The 20,301-nt window shown below is 42.1% G+C and overlaps 2 protein-coding genes across 3 annotated transcripts in view; one reads left to right on the plus strand and one right to left on the minus strand.

Moving 5' to 3' along the window:
- LOC120060483 (synaptosomal-associated protein 23-like) overlaps nucleotides 1–12,125 on the plus strand; it is a 38,271-nt gene extending 26,146 nt beyond the window's left edge. For both annotated transcript variants that reach the window (XM_039009834.1, XM_039009833.1), the window contains exons 2-8: nucleotides 91–205; nucleotides 5,760–5,801; nucleotides 5,896–5,944; nucleotides 8,763–8,880; nucleotides 9,102–9,275; nucleotides 9,557–9,701; nucleotides 10,231–12,125. In XM_039009834.1, coding sequence (XP_038865762.1) covers nucleotides 149–205; nucleotides 5,760–5,801; nucleotides 5,896–5,944; nucleotides 8,763–8,880; nucleotides 9,102–9,275; nucleotides 9,557–9,701; nucleotides 10,231–10,293 — 648 coding nt within the window. In that variant the 5' untranslated portion in view covers nucleotides 91–148 and the 3' untranslated portion in view covers nucleotides 10,294–12,125. The remainder of the gene's footprint in view (nucleotides 1–90; nucleotides 206–5,759; nucleotides 5,802–5,895; nucleotides 5,945–8,762; nucleotides 8,881–9,101; nucleotides 9,276–9,556; nucleotides 9,702–10,230) is intronic.
- Nucleotides 12,126–14,298: 2,173 nt separating this feature from the next.
- Nucleotides 14,299–20,301, minus strand: part of LOC120060485 (spectrin beta chain, erythrocytic-like) — a 54,460-nt gene continuing 48,457 nt past the window's right edge. The window contains exons 35-41 of the mRNA XM_039009837.1: nucleotides 20,089–20,173; nucleotides 19,752–19,948; nucleotides 19,460–19,609; nucleotides 18,976–19,256; nucleotides 16,643–16,816; nucleotides 16,308–16,350; nucleotides 14,299–16,063 (exon numbers count right to left, since the gene is read on the minus strand). Of these exons, the coding sequence (XP_038865765.1) occupies nucleotides 15,866–16,063; nucleotides 16,308–16,350; nucleotides 16,643–16,816; nucleotides 18,976–19,256; nucleotides 19,460–19,609; nucleotides 19,752–19,948; nucleotides 20,089–20,173 (1,128 nt within the window). The 3' untranslated portion in view covers nucleotides 14,299–15,865. The remainder of the gene's footprint in view (nucleotides 16,064–16,307; nucleotides 16,351–16,642; nucleotides 16,817–18,975; nucleotides 19,257–19,459; nucleotides 19,610–19,751; nucleotides 19,949–20,088; nucleotides 20,174–20,301) is intronic.

A 20,301-nucleotide genomic window follows, 5' to 3' on the forward strand; every position in this document is an offset into this window, starting at 1 on the left:
CCCCCATCTCTTTCTCTCTCCAACTCGCTCTCCCTCTCCACTCCCTGTCCTTTCCCACACTCCTTCCATCCCGCTCTCTCTCTCTCCCAGGCCTCAGAGTGTAGAGCTTGGTGTGACAGGAGGAACCTCCAACTTTGACAGCAGCAAAATGGCAGACATGTCAGTGGAAGACATCACCATGAGGGCCAACCAAGTGACTGATGAGGTACAGCTGCCACCCGTATCCATGGGGACACCATAGGAATGCTGGGAATGGGGGTAGTCAGTGTTTAACATTAGCATACATTTTCCACTTCAATTTATTAACTAGGCTACTTAAAAATAAAACACAAAGATTGACCTTAGTGGGGAATCAACTAAATGTATTGAAAATTAATTAATTTGCCCAAGTTTATCATAACACATGAACAGAATGCGTCCATGATTCATATTTCCTGCAACCTTCTGAAGAGGCAACGAGAATGTCCGTGTGTGTGTGTGTGTGTGTGTGTGTGTGCGCGGCTACCACTGTGTATCTGTTAGCGATGATGCTAATGAAAATGGTAGTGCTGAGCGATTTAGTGCTTTTTGAGGTAAGTTCGATTATTAAAAAATAATCACGATTTTCAATGTATTATGTGGGTTGAATTCTGTAAAACAGACTAAAATAAGTTAATAAAAGTTCCATAATGGTAGTGACTGCTCATCACTTATTAACCATCATTTATTCACATTACTTTAATAGAATATTTGTCTAAATGATTTGTTTCATTTGACATTATTTTATTCCGATCTCTATAGAGCTGCTGCCTATGCTGTCTGACAAAATCACAATTTCAGTAGTTCTTCAAAGTAAATATGGCATACTTTTATGACTGCTAAATACCAACCATTAATCACTTCGATCATTTATTTTCAGCTAGAGATACCTCGCAAAGCAACCGCTTTCTATCCCTCTTGCTCGTCCTCTTCTCTAAGGCCGTGTCATGACTTGACAGTTCATGTAGCTACAAAGTAGCCTATGTTTACCTGGCAGAATGATATCAGGATTATCTTCATTAATCCAGTGGGTATTTGTTTCGCAAACTCAACCATCACATGTGCCTTCAACTCAGTTTAACAGCAGCCTTTTGCTAGACCATGCACACTTGAATTAAAGGGTAACCACACCCGCAAAATAAAAATGTATCAAAAAGGTGCTTGTTGAAGACGTTGGAAGAACTGTCCACATTTAACTTTTCGTCAGACAACAAGATGTAGGCCTAATGAACAGCAAAAGCACTAGCCTATGTCAATCTACTATCTCCCATAGTACAAAAGTTGACCTACTATATTCTGTGTGAGAAATAAATAACCAAACATGGTCTGGGACAGTTGTGGGATGTATTAATTTGAGATCTATCACAACCATTAGCTTCAAAACAACTTCTTTTTTTTAAAGCAATGAGGCTGACGCAACAGATCAGAACGTTTAGCTTAAAATGTTGCTAATCTATTAGGCTATTTCTTCACGTTATGAGTTCACCAATACGCACACGGCAGTAAGTGTGAATGTTCCAAAATGCAATCAATTAACTGAGAAACACAATTCTCAAAAGTGACCGCAAATGAGATTATACATGTCATTATTTTATCATAAAGGTGCATTTTTATGGTGAAAGTTATCTTCCCCAAACTTGAAACTCACGCGCTGTGTATATATGCCACTTAGGCTCTACACCCCTTGTAAAGCGGATTAATGTGTTTACATTTAAGATGTTATTTGGCCACTTAAGTTGTGATGCAAACCTTATCAAAACATATAGGCCTATGGGCTAGGCTACATGACATGATTGGAAAAAGTTACAAAAAAAGGAATGTGCTGTTTCTTGCCTTACTGCACACAATCTGGGCATCTTTCACAAGTTATAGGCTAATATTGTCACCCATCAGACTATTCTTGATTTAATCTTGTCTTCACATACACCTAAATAATATAGGTGTGAAATTTGTGTTGATTTAGAATGGACCATTATCATGCACCTGTCTCAAAACCGGCAGTGGGAAAAAATACATGTCATCTATGCACTTAAATAGTGAATGGAGGACGCTTTTCCCCTGGTTCGTTTTCATGCCAGACAGGTAGGCTATACTCCTGTTGTAAATAAATATAAGCAATGTGCTTAATATTAGGAAAGTTGATAAATAACTATAGTAGGTCTAGCCTATAGAAAGCTGATGGGATCCTCCTCTTTCTATTATCGGCCATCACTCTGTTTCCTCCCGCATAGCCTATAAAAATGTTGCGAAACATGGGCTCTCATTAAGTGTTTGATTACATTTGCATTGATGTCAGAGTGATTAGAGGGACAATAGAGTGCTGAGTACCTGGCAGTTAGCAAGTTTGGTAGGATACTAATGACCATCAGCAGCATCAGAGCTTGGAGAAGCCAAATTACCATGTCTAAACGGTCACGTGGAATTTGACTGCCGTCAACAAGTGTTTGCAACTCTTTGTAAATTGCAGTATGTCATCCATTAAAAATAAAATACGTTTTTTTAACTGACCCACAGATTATTCTTAAAGAATCCTGTAAAATTCTGCTGACTTCCACAGGCTTCAAGCTTCCTTTTTAAGAGGCATTTTCTCAGATATCTGCAATACAGGTATGATTGAAGAATGAAGCAGGTGCTAATCAATGGCTTTGCTACACAGAAAGCCGCATTTGACTACTCCATTGTCAATAGTAGACCTATATAATATCTTTGAAAATACCATACAAGTATCATTAGATTTTAAAACAATTCAATCTGTTTTCTTTGATCATATTTTGGACCATATTTTCTCTCTCTTAGTCTAGGTGAATCCTCCTCACTGCGCAAATAACATCTTTATCAAATGTTTTCATAATTTATCTGCAGATAATCACCAAAAAGCCTACCAGGGCAAATTATGGCGCCAAATGAACGGCTCTCTTACCGATTCGGTAGGCTACTGACGAGTCTCTCACTTCAACGTCACTGTCTGACAAGTCCTGATGGACTTCATATTGAAAATACAAACAATCTTTAGTTTTACTTGTCCCGATGCGTTACAACACAGTTTTGTCCATTGATATGATTTATGAATGGCAAGGATATGAGATCGGCTTTATTCAGTCATTTTGACACCGTTTATAAACTAGTCAAGCTTGCTGTTCGTCAATCAAAGCACAGTAAACCTATGCGCCAGCACTTTGTGTCTGCATATGAAACACGCTCACTTAGATTCTAGATTGCTAGAAGATGCATATCGTTCATTCTGGTGGGAGAGGGCTCGGCAGACTTTTTTTCCCCTTCTGACTTGCAAATTGTAAACAAAAAGTAGCCTAGTTGTGGGAAAAGTACCCGGCTGAAAATGATTGTGTAAATGGCTGTGTAGCCGACAGCCAGTGCTAGTGGAAAACACTGATCTAAGCAAAGAAGTTATTCAGGTCTAGGTTAGTAAACTGTTCTATTAACACTTTCTGTGATTTCAGCCTGTACTAATAGTGTGGTCCTCTGACATTTTGATTCTAATCTTTCTCTTGTCTTACCAACCTGATTTTCTCCCTCCGTCTTTCTCTCTCTCTCCTTGCTGCCCGACTGACAGACTGATACCTATGTGCTGGGTTTAGGACAACATGGCTTGGGGTAAACTGTCACAGTAACCTCTTACTGTACCACACACACACACACACACAGTTTTGAGTGGTTCGGACACAAGGTAAGCTTAGAAATGTGTCGGAGGTGAATCATTTTCAACTCTGTTAGCTTGGTATAACCGCTCATACTGATGAAGTCGTCCTACCCTGAGTCATCCTTTCTCCCAGCTCTACCTCCTAGTGCTCCTATGCTGTAGGCTGCACCTTTCCGAGTCTTTCACACTCAGTCCTGTCCTGCCTCTCTTGTTATTATTAGGTCCTCTGTCTCACCTGACTGCATTCCATCATTACGCCATGTCACCTGCTGCTGCTGTGATTTTGTGTATTGATGTGCTGCTGGGAGGGAGACGGTTCCTGCCTGATTTGAATTATTCTACCTCACCTGACCAGGCACAGTAAACTGGGCTAGTCATGGAGAATACCTTGTCTCTGCCTCGCCTAACTGATTTTAAAATGAGGACATTGTTGTATTTTAGACCAATAGAACCTAGAGTCTTTATGGTTCCTAGACCTAGAGCATCCTCTCATGATTGACTGTACCCCTAAAAGACACTGACGTCTGTGTCTGTCCAGCTGTCATGTTCATGCATTCGGAAAGAATTCAGACTGCTTGACATTTTCCACATTTTGTTACATTACAGCCTTATTCTAAAATGGATTAAGTTGTTTTTTCCCTTGTCAATCTACACACAATACCCCAAAATGACAAAGCAAAAACAGGTTTTTAGAGATGTTTGCAAATTTATAGAAAAATAATTAAATATCACATTTACATAAGTATTCAGACCCTTTACTCCGTACTTTGCTGAAGCACCTTTGGCAGCGATAACAGCCTCGAGTCTTTTTGGGTATGACGCTACATTCTTGGCACACCTGTATATGGGGAGTTTCTCCCATTCTTCTCTGCAGATCCTCTCAAGCTCTGTCAGGTTGGGTCTGGAGCGTCGCTGCACAGTTATTTTCAGGTCAATCGAGAGATCAGGTTCAAGTCCGGGCTCAGGCTGGGTCACTCATGGACATTCAGAGACTTGTCCCAAAGCCGCTCCTGCGTTGTCTTAGCTGTGTGATTAAGGAAAATGTCCTTTTGGAAGGGGAACCTTTGCCCCCAGTCTGAGGTCCTGGGCTCTCTGGAGTAGGTTTTCATGAAGAATCTCTCTCTACTTTGCTCTGTTCATCTTTCCCTCGATCCTGAATGGTCTCCCTGCTGCTGAAAAACATCCCCACAGCGTTATGCTGCCACCACCACCATGCTTCACCGTAGGGATGGTACCAGGTTTCCTCCAGACGTGACGCTTGGCATTCAGTCCAAATAGTTAAATCTTGTTTCTCATGGTTTGCCTTTCGGCAAACTCCAAGCGGGCTGTCATGCTTTTTACTGAAGTGGCTTCCGTCTGGCCGCTCTACCATAAAGGCCTGATTTGGTAGAGTGCTGCAAAGATGGCTGTCCTTCTAGAAGGTTCTCCCATCTTGGTTACCTCCCTGACCAAGACTCCTCTCCCCTGATTGTTCAGTTTGGCCGAGCAGCCAGCTCTAGGAAGAGTTTTGGTGGTTCCAAACTGCTTCCATTTTAAGAATGATGAAGGCCACTGTTTTTGGGCACCTTCAATGCTGCAGACATTTGTTGGTACCCTTCCCCGGGTCTGTGCCTCGACACAATCCTGTCTCGGAGCTCTACGGACAATTCCTTCGACCTCTTGGCTTGGTTTTTGCTGTCAACTGTGGGACCATATATAGACAAGTGTGTGCCTTTCCAAATCAATTTAATTTACCACAGGTGGACTCCAATCAAGTTGTAGAAACATCTCAAGGATGATCAGTGGAAACAGGATGCACCTGAGCTCAATTTCGAGTCTCATAGCAAAGGGTCTGAATACTTATGTAAATAAGGTATTTCTGTTTATTTGTAATACATTTGCACAAGAAATTACCTGTTTTCGCTTTGTCATTATTGAGTGTAGATTGATTTTTATATAATCCACTTTAGAATAAGGCTGTTTATATAATCCACTTTAGAATAAGGCTGTAACGTGGAAAAAGGGAAGCGGTATGAATACTTTCCGAATATTGTATGTACTACTTGTAACATTACTGCTTTGTTTCTCTATTGTCCTCCCCCAGTCCTTGGAGAGCACCAGGCGGATGCTACAGATGGCTGAGGAGGTGAGAGATTGTTATTGCTCGTATAAGTTATCTGAACTGTGGTCTTTGAGTTCCTAATGTGGTGCTGAACTGTGGTCTTTCCTTGTGTCCACAGAGCAGGCAGACTGGTGTCAACACCATTGAAATGCTGGACCAACAGGGGGGTGAGTCAGAGATGCATAGATCACTACCAAGTACCAGCTCTCGAACGCCATCTTTTGTTAGAGGGCGATTCCACGCCAGGAAGGCCCGTAAATATTTTTGGTACAGTGGTTGCTCAACTAAAAGTTTTGAGATTATGCTGTGGGATTTAGAGGTAATGTGTGGTTTAGTATGGTACCCTGTGCCACAGCTTCAACCCCTGACGGTTTAGTTTTTTGTGAAAACACTAGAATATTAAGCTAAACTTCTTAAAATCAATCCCATATACTGTTCTGACTAAGGTTTTAAATTCTCTAGTACAGACGATATTGAAGGCTATCAAATGCTTCTCAAAGATGCCCTCTGGTGGTCAAACTAGCATTAATGGCAACAATGGCTGACAATTAAATAACATGCCATAGAATTCTGCGGCAGCCCGCAAGGTGTGCTGCAGTATGACAGTGGTTCTTCCTGTAAAAGTTGCATCTCAGATTGTTCTGGTAGTTCTCACATAGAAATTTCACTGGGAGGAAGAATTTTTAAATATTTTTTTTTACATTTGTATCACAAACTATGTTGGCCAATTTTAGACCTGTACATCAAGGTTGGGGGTCAAATAATTCAAATTTAATTTTAAATTATTTTATTTAAACAATCTTCAAGTTATGGAATTGGTATTAGACTTGACTTTTTTTAATTGGAATTGTAAAACATTTAATATTTTAATTTGAATTCAGTATTTTTACATTTCCCAGTAAATGTAATTAATGCACATAGTATCAAACATTGGCTACAGGATTTGTTAGAAATACAAGTTGAAATGATTTATATATTTCAAGTATACAATGGGGATCATAAGTAATCACCCCACTTTGATAAAAACAATTGTAATAAATGCATGCCAGTGGAATTTAAATGGATTTAGTTGTGATTTCTTGTCATTGATCTATACAAAATACTCCAATGTCAACACATTTTATAAAAAATAACATATAGCTGTTGTGAAAGTATTCACCCCTTTTAAGGCAAGGGTAAAATAGTTCAGGAGTAAAAATTGGCTTTACATATCACATAAATTACATTAACCCTTCCTTTGTACCCCATACATGTGTAAGGGCCCTCAGTCAAGTATTGCATTTTAAGCACAGATTCAACTCCAAAGACCGGGGAGTGATTGGTAGAAGGGTAAAAATAAAATAAACATCTGATATTGAATATCTCTTTAAGCCTGGTCAAGTTAATAATTATGCTTTGGATGATGTATTAAACCACCCAGACACGTCAAAGATAGTCTTTCTGAACAGAGCTGCAGGACAGGAAGGAAACTGCTCAGGGGTGTCACCATGAGACCATTGGCCATTTTTCAAGCAGCTACGGGCTTCAATGGCTATGAAGGGAGAAAACAACTGCGAATGAAGCAACAAAATTGTACTTACTCCAGAATAATGACCTAAATGTGAAAAGAAGAATTAAAGTATGCAGAACATATTCCAAAACATGGATCCTGTTTGCAACAAAGGCACGAAAGTAATACTGCATAAAAACACCACAAAGGAATAAAAAGTTTGGCCTAAATGCAAAGCCTTGTGTTTGGCGCAACCCCCCCCCCCCGATACATATATTGTCCTATAAATTGTTCCTTTTTTATATTATACTTATGCTAAAATGTTTATTCAATTCTACTGAGCCATTTACTTTGTTCGTCTTTATCTTTTATTTCTTATTGTTGCATTGTCAAGAAGGAACCTGCAAGGAAGCATTGTGTTGGACGGTGAATACCATGTGTATCCTGTACATACGACTAATAATAAAACTTCAAACTTCAAATCCAACACATCACTTAGTAAATGCTTAAATCTATGGCAAGACTTAAATTGCTGTCTAGGCATGATCCCCCCCCCCCCCAACACCTTGAGTATGTTTACATGCGCACTAATAATTCGATATTAAACTGATTATGGCAGTAGGCAAATTATGCAATAGTCATGTAAACACCTTACTCTGCTTACCTTAATCGGCGTACGGTCAAAATCGAAGTAAGCATACGTCGGTTAAAACAATATTACACCATCCAGGTGGGCAAAGCTCTTAGTTACCTAAGAAGACTCACAGCTGTAATCACTTTTTTTTTCTCGTTTTGGTATTGTGTCAATCAATGACAAAAAAATCACAATGAAATTAATTTAATCCCACTTTGTAACGCAGCAGAATGTGAACAAATCCAAGGGGTGGGGGAATGCTTCTGATTCCCACTGTATGCTGTATGCTATGCTGTCTGACTAGTGCCTGAGGGAATTGAATTCTAAGTGGAATTGTCGGGGATAATATTGAATTACTGGAATGTACCTACAATTGGAATTGAGACTAACCTGGGCAGGTTTTTCCCAGTGGGCCGCTTGTTTCCGACCCCTGATATTGTCTAAAATATGTCAAAACATTTACTAAATCAGAAAGGGTACTTTTTGAGATGGTCATGTTGAATAAATGTAATGTGTATTTCTAAATCTAGACATTCTCCATATTTTAGGGCACACTATAAGGAGTAGGACTAAAAAAGGCCTACAATGGCTACTTTCATCATGATTTGTAAAAAGCATATCAAACAACCTTCGTCCCAATTAAGTTTCTACGTGAGAATTGCCAGCGCAATCTGAGATACCAAAAATATTTCTGGGCCTTCCTGTTGTGAAATCGCCCTAGAGAAGACATTGTCATTGATCATCAAAACCATTTTTTTTAAACCATAAATTAATAGAGGTTAAATGACTCGATGAACATGTTTTTAATATTGCGTTTCCCTGAGCTGGATCTTTTTGATGTTTTGTCCTGTTTGTGTGACAGAGCAACTGCGGCGTACGGAGGAGGGTATGGACCAGATCAACCAGGATATGAGACAGGCTGAGAAGAACCTGACTGACCTGTCCAAGTGCTGTGGCCTCTGTGTCTGCCCCTGTGACAGGTAACACACTGTAACCTAACCGTTCAGCTACCTGGTCTCACTCAATCTCACTTCTGTCTGCTACACTGGAAATGAGTCGTCGTAACTTTCTGTACTGTACTTTCTGTAATGATGGCTCATCACAGTTTCCGAGCATGTTTTTAATCTATCTTCCCCTGAAGTTGTCCCCTGATTGATTGACGGACTGAACGACTTTTATTGATAGATGTATTGTCCATCAGGGTGACGTCCATAGAGCATGACTCTAAGTACAAGCGTACCTGGGGAATGGGTGATAGAAGCAGTGCAGGTGGAGGAGAGGGAGTGGACAGCTCGGTGGTGTCCACTCAACCATCAGGCATCCGTAATGGACAGGCCAACCAGCAGCAGTCCATGGGGGGACCTTACATCAAGAGGTGAGTGAAGCCAGTCAACTGTAATATACACACCTAGTTAGAATTTATCAGCCAGTCCCAAGTCACTCTGGCTCCCTTTGCCCTTTCAATGTTTGCAGATCTGTAAGGTGGCTGGCAATATGGTGGAAGGTCCATCGCTACATTTGATTTTACTTACCTAGACCCTTCAGATCTGGTAAAACCGAAGGGTTAGGGCTATCAAGCAAGAGCGAAAAAGACTCATGAAAATGCGTATGAGATTAGTAGATATTTATGTAACGTGTCCCTTTCTCTCCCCCAAGGATAACCAACGATGCTCGCGAGGATGAGATGGAGGAGAATCTGGACCAGGTGGGCAGCATCATAGGCAACCTGAAGAACATGGCCATGGACATGGGCTCTGAGATAGACAAGCAGAACAAACATATCGACCGCATCACAGATAAGGTGGGTTGTCATCATAGCTGGGCTGTGTTATCCATCCATACAATGCCTCACTGCTTATGGCTTTATTATGCCGCGAGGCTCTCTTTCTATGGCTATCTTTTCTTTCTCACTAATTGGTCTTTTGACAAATCAGATCAGCTCTGAAAAAAATATCTAATGTGATTGGTCAAAACACCAATTAGTGGGGAAAAGATCAGAACTGGGCTGCCTGTATAAACGCAGCCATGGATGCCACCAGTATGCTCTGACGGTGTTTGTGAGCAAAAGTTTGCCATATTAAATGACTGAAGTTTGCGTTGATCTAAGTGTGAAGAGACTATATATTTTTTACAGTTTAGTCTTTCACCTTCCTACACCTCAGATACCTTAGTCAAGTCTGTGGTGTATTTCTCTCGTGTACCATGAGGCTGCCTAACATTGGCCTCCACTGTCAAGGATGTGCTACTGTTGCACTAAGTGATGGAAATGTAGATGTGTTCATCCACCTCTCACCTGGTGTCTGTACTCTCTCTCTCTCTCTCTCTCTCAGGCGGACATGAACAAAGCACGTATCGACGAAGCCAACCAGCGAGCTAACAAGCTCATCAAGTAGACCTACCTGCTCTCGCTTCCACATCATCCACGTTGACTCTCTGCCTCAGCTTGCATGTGCACGCATGTACATACTAGTGTTTAAATATACAATACATACACACACTCACACCTTTGAACAAAGATAATCAACCAGGAAAAACAACCATTGAACCACACTTGCCTTCTCTGTAATGATATATGTAAATATGCACGCACACACTCTCTCTTATTGTGCCTTTTATGACTAGATAAAAGTCCTCGCCCGGGGCCCAATCCCTAGTATGTGACCGGGTGAATCACTTCTCCAGGCGTTGTGAGATCTGTGCCCATATTCCTAAAGCGTCACAGAGTAGGAGTCCTAATGTGAGAGAAGTTGCGCAAGACGGGGGACCCGCTCCTAGATCAGCACTCCTACCCTGAAATGCTTTATTTATACGAGCACTGATAATCTGCCCGTGTGTTCTAGGAGTATAATGTGGAGCGCCACCAGATTCACAGCCGTATGCGTCTGTCGCCCCCCGGAGGTCTAAAGGTGTCACAGCGGCTGTACCCGCTTCGGGGTATGCAGGGAAACGCTTTAGGTCTTGGGTGTCAAACAAATCTTTCTCCGGGGGCCGCATTTGATCTTTAATAAGGTCCGGAGGGCTGCACTGAGAATCGGTTATATTTCCTCGCCGTCAAAATTTGCTTTTGGCATTTTCGATGCTCCCTGACTGTCTAGCTTTCATTTCGGTGATTTATTGGCGAGCTGGACACAGTCAAGAAACTATAAATGTAGGTCCACTATTTGGTTTTTGTCATTTTAAAGTATATTGAGTTTGTTGGACCCCCCCCCCATCCAGCCGTATGTTTAACACCCCAGCTTTAAATCGTGTAATTTGGTTCCTGGCTCTTGTAATTATTGTTATTGTATCCAATTGTTATTGTTTGAAATTATGTGCCTATTTAATTATTCGTATAAAAGCAGAAATGACTTGTGAATAAAGATAGCTTTTTTTAAACCCCCAATTATCCCCTTTTAATGCAATGGTTGATCTATTAAGTTCTATGCTGGAAGTCCCCTAGAATTGTAGCAATATCTCTTTGATCAAGAGTAACAACTAATATTAATGAAAGATCTTAGCATGCCTAGACTCCCCTCTGCTAGCCTGAGTGCTAGTCTGTTTGTGCAAAACTCCTTGTCCCTCATTTGCTGTACAATGAGCAATGGAGTTGGTAAACGTACGAACAGATCTGGGACCAGGCTACACCTCTGCCACCAATGGATCAAGTGCTGTACTTCACCTCAATGTTATTTCACTCATTTTTATTTGAACTGCCTCCTTGTCACCTGAGAGAGGCCTTACTGCCTGTTTCTTGGAAAGGGCAAAGTGGCTGTGTTGTAACAGCCTTGTCCCCAAAACGCCTCTTCTGTCTGTCAGTAACCTACTCAGTTTCTTTCCTTACTTTCATTATAAATATTTGTAAGAAAATGTCAAACAAAATGTTATGTTCTTCTGCATTCAGGTATACTTTTGGTCAGTTATCGATTTCCTACAGAGTGAACTAAACTGTTATCCAAGGGTGTATTTAAACCAAAGTGACACAGACTTCAGTGTCTTGATATTAGTCGTTAATGCTAGAGCTACTGCTACGTTATACTTCTGTCTCGATGCTGTTGGTTTACCGACTGTAATGTAAACTCAGCAACTGCCTCAAGTTTGAATATGTCGAGGAACACAGCTTGTTCTGTCTGGATGATTGTTTAACATAGTAAAAGTGCCTTTTTATTTCACCAACAGATTTGTTCTTTCTGTTTAAAAGTAAATTGTTATATTTGTATAATTCATTAAACTCTTCAGTAAAACCTTGTAGAGCTTTGAATTTACCGTTGTGCCCTCAAGCAAGGCACCCTTATGGCGTCTGACCCTGCTGCTGACCCTGCTCTCTACCCAGTGTGTGTGTGTGTTGCCTGGGGGGAACATACAGTAACTCCTAACTGTCGGGGTATGAGTTTATTTTCAAGTTCACCTCTCAATGTAGTAGACATTTTCTGTCAACATTTTGGGATATTTTACATAGCTTGTAGAGAGTAGAAAATGCTGATTTAAAAACCACTACACAGAGGACTGGAAGATAAAGACGTTGAGTTTAGTATGTGGCGAGTAGATGTGAGGGTGGGAAAGTGTAATGGATGAAGGATCTAGAGGGACAGCACAGCCAGTACATTAAAAGGCAATGTGTAGCAGGTTTGGGGTCAATTCCATTTAAAGAGTGATTACCCCTAAAAAAAGCAACCTCTAGCATCAATTTCAGTCAAACATTTATTCTGGTGTCAAACTTGATTACAACGTGACATGTACAGTGCATTCCTGAAAGTATTCAGACCCCTTGACTTTTTCCACATTGTGTTACATTACAGCCTTATTCTAAAATGGAGTAAATTTGGGTTTTTGACCTCAATCTACACACAATACCCCGTAATGACAAAGCAAAACGGGGACAATACTTTGACCTCATGTTTTGGTTTTTGCTCTGACTTGCACTGTCAACTGTGATACCTTTTCATATAGACAGTTTTTAGATACTTTTGCAAATGTATAAAATAAAATAAATATTTACATAAGTATTCAGACCCTTTACTCAGTACTTTGTTGAAGGACCTTTGGCAGGGATTACAGCATTGAGTTTTCTTGGGTATGACACTACAAGCTTGGCACACCTGTATTAGTGGAATTTCTCTCATTCTTCTCTGCAGATCCTCTCAAGCTCTGTCAGGTTGGATGGGGAGTGCCGCTGCACAGCTATTTTCATCTCTCTCCAGAGGTGTTCCATCGAGTTCAAGTCCGGGCTCTGGCAAGGACATTCAGAGACTTGTCCCAAAGCCACTCCTGTGTCGTATTGGCAGTGTGCTTAGGGTCGTTCTCATGATGGAAGTTGAACCTTCGCCGGTTTTCATCAAGGATCTCTCTGTACTTTGCTCTGTTAATCTCTCCCTTGAACCTGACTAGTCTCCCAGTCCTTTCTGCTGAAAAACATCCCCACAGCATGATGCTGACACCACCATGCTTCACCGTAGGGATGGTGCCAGGTTTCCTCCAGACTTGACGCTTGGCATTCAGTCCAGAGTTCAATCTTGGTTTCATCAGGCCAGAGAATCTTGTTTGTCATGGTCAGAGTCCTTTAGGTACCCTCCAAGCGGGCTGTCATTTGCCTTTTACTGAGGAGTGGCTTCTGTCTGGCCACTGTATCAGAAAGGCCTGGTGGAGTGCTGCAGAGATGATTGTCGTTCTGGAAGGTTCTCCCATCTCCACAGAGGAACTCTGGCGCTCTGCTGGAGTGACCATCGGGTTCTTGGTCACCTCCCTGACCAAAGCCCTTCTCCTGCAATTGCTCAGTTTGGCTGGGCGGCCAGCTCTAGGAAGAGTCTTGGTGGTTCCAAACTTCTTCCATTTTAAGAATGATGATGGCCGCTGTGTTCTTGGGGACCTTCAATGCTTCAGAAATGTTTTGGTACCCGTCCGCAGATCTGTGCCTCAACACAATCCTGTCTCTGAGCTTTACGAACAATTCCTTTGACCTCTTGGCTTGATTTTTGTTTTGACAACTGTGGGACCTTATGTAGACAGGTGTGTGCCTTTTCTAAATCATGTCCAATCAATTGAGTTTACCACAGGTGAACTCCAATCATGTTGTAGAAACATCTCAAGGATGACCAATGGAAACAGGATGCACCTGAGCTCAATTTCGAGTCTCATAGCAAAGGGTCTGAATACTTTTGTAAATAAGGTCTGTTTTGCAAATATATTAAATAAAACGTTCTAAAAACCTGTTTTCACTTTGTCATTATAGGGTATTGTATGTATAATATATATATATTCATTTTTTTAAATACGGGTGTAACTTAACAATGTGGGCAAAGTCAAGGGGTCTGAATACTTTCTGTAAATAGGTCATTTTGGTTTGGCATTCGATATCGCACACCAGCAACCTAGCACAAAGGAAGGGGGTATACCTGATACAAAGGAAAAACAAACTACACAAACAATGTTGGACTGTCAGTAGTCAAATGTATTAGTATATTTTCCTAGTAATGCAGTTCCATTATATACTGTACATGTATAGATTTAGGTGATGTAAAATAAAATATTTCAGAATGGATTCCTTTTTAAAATATGTTTCATTAACTTTACCAATGTCATTGAGGGAAAAAATGTAATTAAAATATTCTGACGGTCGATTTCAAATTAAATTAATTTTTTCTGGTTTTCCACATTGCACATCGTTGTCTACCCATCTTCAACGCTTTCTGTATTTCCATACGTACATACATTCATTCATTTTGACACATTCTTCCATTATGAATTTTCATACTGTGTGGGTTTTGGAAAAGCAATTTAGATTTGATTGACCCACAATTTTTATCCTCGATTTTTGACAGACAAAAAAAGTATTTCTGTCTCCGATTATGTAATTGAAGATGTTTTGAGTGAAACCAAACAAAGTGTGATAGAATCAGTTGCATATGACTCTGCAGTCCAAAGTAATGGACCAATAGGGCAGGCCAAGTTTGTCTAGTTGGAGTGTAAGTCCTAGATTCAATCAGATCAAGCGTTTACCGGCAATAGCAGACACTCGCATAGAGGATGTGGATTTGACAAATCTAACACAGTTCCATCACCTACACTGTCAAAACAACCGCTATGCCGAGGTTGGCTAAAGCAGAGCTGATTGATGAGCCCTAATAATATCACGACACTATAGCACCATATAAAAAATTTAAAAACATGCATCTTTAGGTGCAGTACCAGTCAAAAGTTTGGACACACCTACTCATTCAAAGCTGGTTGAGAGAATGCCTTGAATGAGTAGGTGTGTCCAAACCTTTGACTGGTACTGTATCTAGATATGAGATTCGATACACAGGTGTTAGGCATAGGCTATTTCAAGTTCTCAGCAACAGAGATGGCCACAGTGCTGTTCTGGTAAAAGTCGTGGTTGAAAGTCATTGAGTTGATTTTTGTTTTAGGTAAAAGCACGACAATAACAAGGTAACATGATCGTCTTTCAATTGTGTTACTTTCATCATCTCAGCTAAAACAGTCTATAACATCCAATTTCTGTAATGTTATTTGGCTTTCACAGTGCATAGGACAATTAGTTTGCATACTTTCTGTTGTACTTGTCGTGCATGCAGGTATTGTACAGCACTGTACAATGTCTCACTCTCTTTCAGGCAACACTAGGCCTATCATTTAATTAGCTAAAATAGCTACCATACCAAATCTTGAAGATATGAGCTCCAAATGTACAAACATTCTTTGGTTGAGTGTCAAAAGAACATTCCTGTGCTTTAAATTAACTATTTAAATGTAGCATATTTTGTCAAAGAGAAAACAAAAAGAGAACGAAAAAGGTGGACATTTGCGTTGATACACTGGCTTAAATACACTCAGCAGCATGAGCATAGGTTTAAATCTAAAAACGACAATATCTCATGTATTTTATTGTAAAAAAAAAAAAAAAAATCTATTTTAAGGTGATAAAAATCTGTCTTACTGATTGTACACTACAACTTCTGCCCATGTGACGGAAATATCGTCAGTCAGTCCTCACTTCTTCTTTGCGAACCGACTGAATCCCTTCTTCTCCTTGTCTTTCTTGTCTTTCGCTGGCTCTGGGGTGGTGGAGGAGGAAGGAGGGGGCAGGCTGTGGGCCCGGGCCCCTGCGGACCCTGAGGGCCCTACCTCTTCCTGCGCCAGGGGCTTCACTGCCTTCTCCATCGCCTGGGTCCAAAGATCCAGCTCCTTCTGAAATAACCATTTATGTTGAATATATTTCATTGAATTTGGGTGTTGGGGTTAAGATTCGCTACAAGATTAACTTTCATAATGCATTGACAGATGTAATACATCTGCACAGATACTTGTGATTTAATTCCAGAAAGGGCAGAAAGCTTATCTTTTAGATGGTTCAACAGAGCTGTATTTTGATGACGGATTGATTGACTGCTATAGTATAACATGATTAGTTAGAATTGCATGAAGAACTCACCTTTTCTTTACACTGGAACAGGTACTCGCTACCATCGCCAAGCCTGGAAGAGAGACAGCCAAATGAACAACATTCAGTAAGGATTCAAACGAAAAGTGCAATAACGGAGGGTGTGAATTACAGGTGGTTGGGTGGCAACTTAATTGGGGAGGACGTGCTCGTGGTAATGGCTGGAGCGGAATGGGCGGAATGGTATCAAATACAGCAAACACATGGTTTCCATGCGTTTGATGCCATTCCATTCGCTCCGCCCCAGCCATTATTATGAGCCGTTCCTCCCCTCAGCAGCCTCCACTGATGTGAACTATGTAAACTGAGAGACTCCGGATCCTCACCTCAGTTTGAATACGTGCTTCTTCTTCTTGTAGTTGGTCAGGACTTCACAGTTGGCGTTGCAGAGCGACAGAGGGTCCTCTCCGTGGTAGGTGGAGCCATGGCTGATGCTCTTGGCATCCTTATAGACAGACAGCTGACCAGGTTTCAGCACACAGTACAGGTTGTTCCAGGACCTGTGAGAGGACAGGAGCACAAACACATTTTGCTGGAGAAGACCTAAACCAGATACATACGCATCCCAAGCTTACCCCAAACGATTTGAATTATCTTGCGGTAGAGCCATGAACTTGAATGATATTAATTTGAACTACACTTTATATCCTATCTACTGTAAGGCCTCGATTCAATCCGATCGAGCGCTAACCCGTGTTGGCAGACATCTGCACAGCGGAGGTGTATGAGTTGACAATTACACAATTTATACAAAGGTATGTTGACACCCCTTCAAATTGGTGGATTTGGCTATTTCATCCACACCCGTTGCTGCCAGGTGTTAAAATCGATCACACAGACATGCAACCTCCATAGACAAACATTGGCAGTAGAATGGCCTTACTGAAGAGCTCAGTGACTTTCAACCTGGCACTGTCATAGGATGTCACCTTTCCAACAAGTCAGTTTGCCAAATTTCTGCCCTGCTAAAGCTGCCCCGGTCAGCTGTAAGTGCTGTTATTGTGAAGTGGAAACATCTAGGATCAACAACGGCTCAGTCACGAAGTGGTAGGCCACACAAGCTCACAGAACGGAATCGGCAAGTGCTGAAGCGCGTAGCGCGTAAAAATCGTCTCACTACCAAACTGCCCCTGGAACGTCAGCACAACAACTGTTCATCGGGAGCTTCATGAAATGGGTTTCCATGGCCAAGCAGCTGCACACAAGCCTAAGATCATTATGCCCAATGCTAAGCGTCGCCTGGAGTGGTGTAAAGCTCGCCGACATTGGACTCTGGAGCAGCGAAAACACGTTCTCTGGAGTGATGAATCCCGCTTTACCATCTGGCAGTCCGACAGAGGAATCTGGGTTTGGCGGATGCAGGGAGAACGCTACCTGTCCCAATGCATAGTACCAACTGTAAAGTTCGGTGGAGGATGAACAATGGTCTGGGGCTGTTTTTCATGTTTTGGAGAGGTCCCTTAGTTCCAGTGAAGGGAAATATTAACGCTACAGCATACAATGGCATTCTAGACAATTCTGTGTTTCCAACTTTGTGGCAACAGTTTGGGGAAGGCCCTTTCCTGTTTCTGCATGACAATGCCCCATGCAAGGTCCATACAGAAATTGTGAGGTCCATACAGAAATAGTTTGTTGAAACCAGTGTGGAAGAACTTGACAGGCCTGCACAGAGGCCGGACCTCAACCCCATTGAACACCTTTGGGATGAATTGGAACGCCAACTGCGAGCCAGACCTAATCGCACAACATCAGTGCCCGACCTCACTAACGCTCTTGTGGCTGAATGGAAGCAAGTCCCCGCAGCAATGTTCCAACATCTAGTGGAAAGCCTTCCCAGAAAAGTGGAGGCTGTTATAGCAGCAAAGGTGTGACCAACTCCATATTAATGCCCATGGTTTTGGAATGAGATATTCGACGAGCAGGTGTCCACATACTTTTGGTCATGTAATGTAGATGAGCGGCTGCTCTTGTATGTCACAAACCACTCCCTTCCTTATTATCACTACCAAGTTAGATGTTCAAAACGGCAATAGAAAGTTTACTCTCAGGCAGGTTTTCATGTTCATTTGGATGGGGGATGTTTATCTGTCTAATTGAGGTGTAGACATTAGAATACTTGTAACGTGGCTGCGTAGGATTTGTCCGATTAGAAAGTCGGGTGGTTTCATTGCATCCAATGGCAGTGTCCGCGACAAGCCAAGGAGCCACTTGTGGATTTGATTGTTCTAACACAGTTCTACCTCTTACACCGCCAAAACAACCCACGTGCAGGTGTTGGCTAGCGCGGATCTGATCAAATGTAGCCCTCAGTCGAGTGAGTGCGATGGTACCTTCTTATAATACCCCAAATTATAAAAAGAATGTTACACGTTATGTGGATAGTCCATCTATAGATGCTCTACACACTCACTAACCTTTCCACTATCTACCAACCCAAGCTCTAACCCTAACCTTAACCCTTATCCTAACCCAAAACTTCCCCGTAACCTTAACCATAGCCTAAGCAAAAAGTTGTTTATGAGCAGATAGTTTGTTGATTGTATGGCCTTCTGTAGAGCATCTACAGATGGAAAAGCTGGTCTATCCAAATAAAGTGTGACCTAAAAAAGAACTGGCAAAATGTGCTGCCTGAATTCTACGCAAATCATTTCGTATCTACCTGTTAGATGTCTTCTTCCCAGCAGCCTCCAGGTCGTGTTTGCGTCCCAGCATGCCCTCCTGCAGCACAGCCTTAGCACTGAGGGGTTCAGCGGGCAGGGTAGTGGCCCTGATCTCCCCCTCTCTGGGGGTCTGTCCAGACACAGAAGCATCCAGCAGCTCCAGAGAGCTAGCCTCATGCAAGCCAGCATCCTGCATCTCAGAGAACATGGGCATCGTGGAGTCACCTGCTGTCCCCTCCAACTGACCTGAACTTGGCTCCACCACTGCTCCAGACGCAGGCTGGGAAAGGAGTGAGGGAGGGAATATGATATTTTAGGTATAATCAATGTTAATGTACACATACATAAGGATATAATATCCTTATATACCATCCATATACAGAGAGAAAGGACAGAATAACTAATGGACAGAAAACAGGACAGATTGGGAATAATATTGTCAGAGATGGTCATTTTGTCAGCATACATTAGCTCAGTACGAACCAGTGTCTGCTCTTCGATGGTGTAGAGCTGAGAAGAGTCCTCGGCGAACCCTGTGTCTTCTCTCCTGCTCTCCATCTGTGAGCGCTGCTGCTCCTCTGTTACAATCTGCTGCATCTCCTGCTGCTGCTTCCTCAACTCCAACAGCTCCAACTGAGAGAGACACAGACATAGAATGTAGTCATTTTCACCCGCAAATAGAGGTAATGGATACACACACACCGCGCTTGTTTAGATGAAAAATGGTGACCCCCCCCCCCCCCCCAACACACACACAATCCTATCCACAATATACCGTAGTAAGTCTCTCCAGTGCTGAGAAGCGCTCCTCCCAGGTGGCGGTGGACTTCTCAAAGGCTTCATGTCTCTTCAGCAGTTTCTCCACCTCGTCTACCGTCTGTCCCAAGTCCTTGCTGGCCACGTATGGCTCCTGAGCCACTAGCCACGACTCCGCCACTGAGGCATCCCGTGCAAACTGGCACACCTCCAACACTGGGACATAACACGAGAGAAGACAAATGTGTAAGTATGCTATTTGGACCCAGGCCTTGTGTTTTTGTGTTCACTCGGATCTATAATACAGTATCAGGAAGGAGGGGAAACGGGAGGGTTGTTGTTGTTGCTGTACTCACAGAGCCTGAGCCAGTCCCACCGGTCCTCCCACTTGATCATCATTTCCTTCCTCTTCTCCCTCTGCTGGCTCAGCTTAATACTTATCTGAGAGAGAATGAGGATGACAGCAACAGGGATGGTCAGATGAATTCAGTTTTCAAATGAGGTAGCGTCACAAGGTAAGGAAATAGCCACATATCTGAAAGAACTTAGTGTAGCCCCAGGCTCTTCCC

This window comes from Salvelinus namaycush, chromosome 15, assembly GCF_016432855.1.
Source record: "Salvelinus namaycush isolate Seneca chromosome 15, SaNama_1.0, whole genome shotgun sequence".
Lineage (NCBI taxonomy): Eukaryota > Metazoa > Chordata > Actinopteri > Salmoniformes > Salmonidae > Salvelinus > Salvelinus namaycush.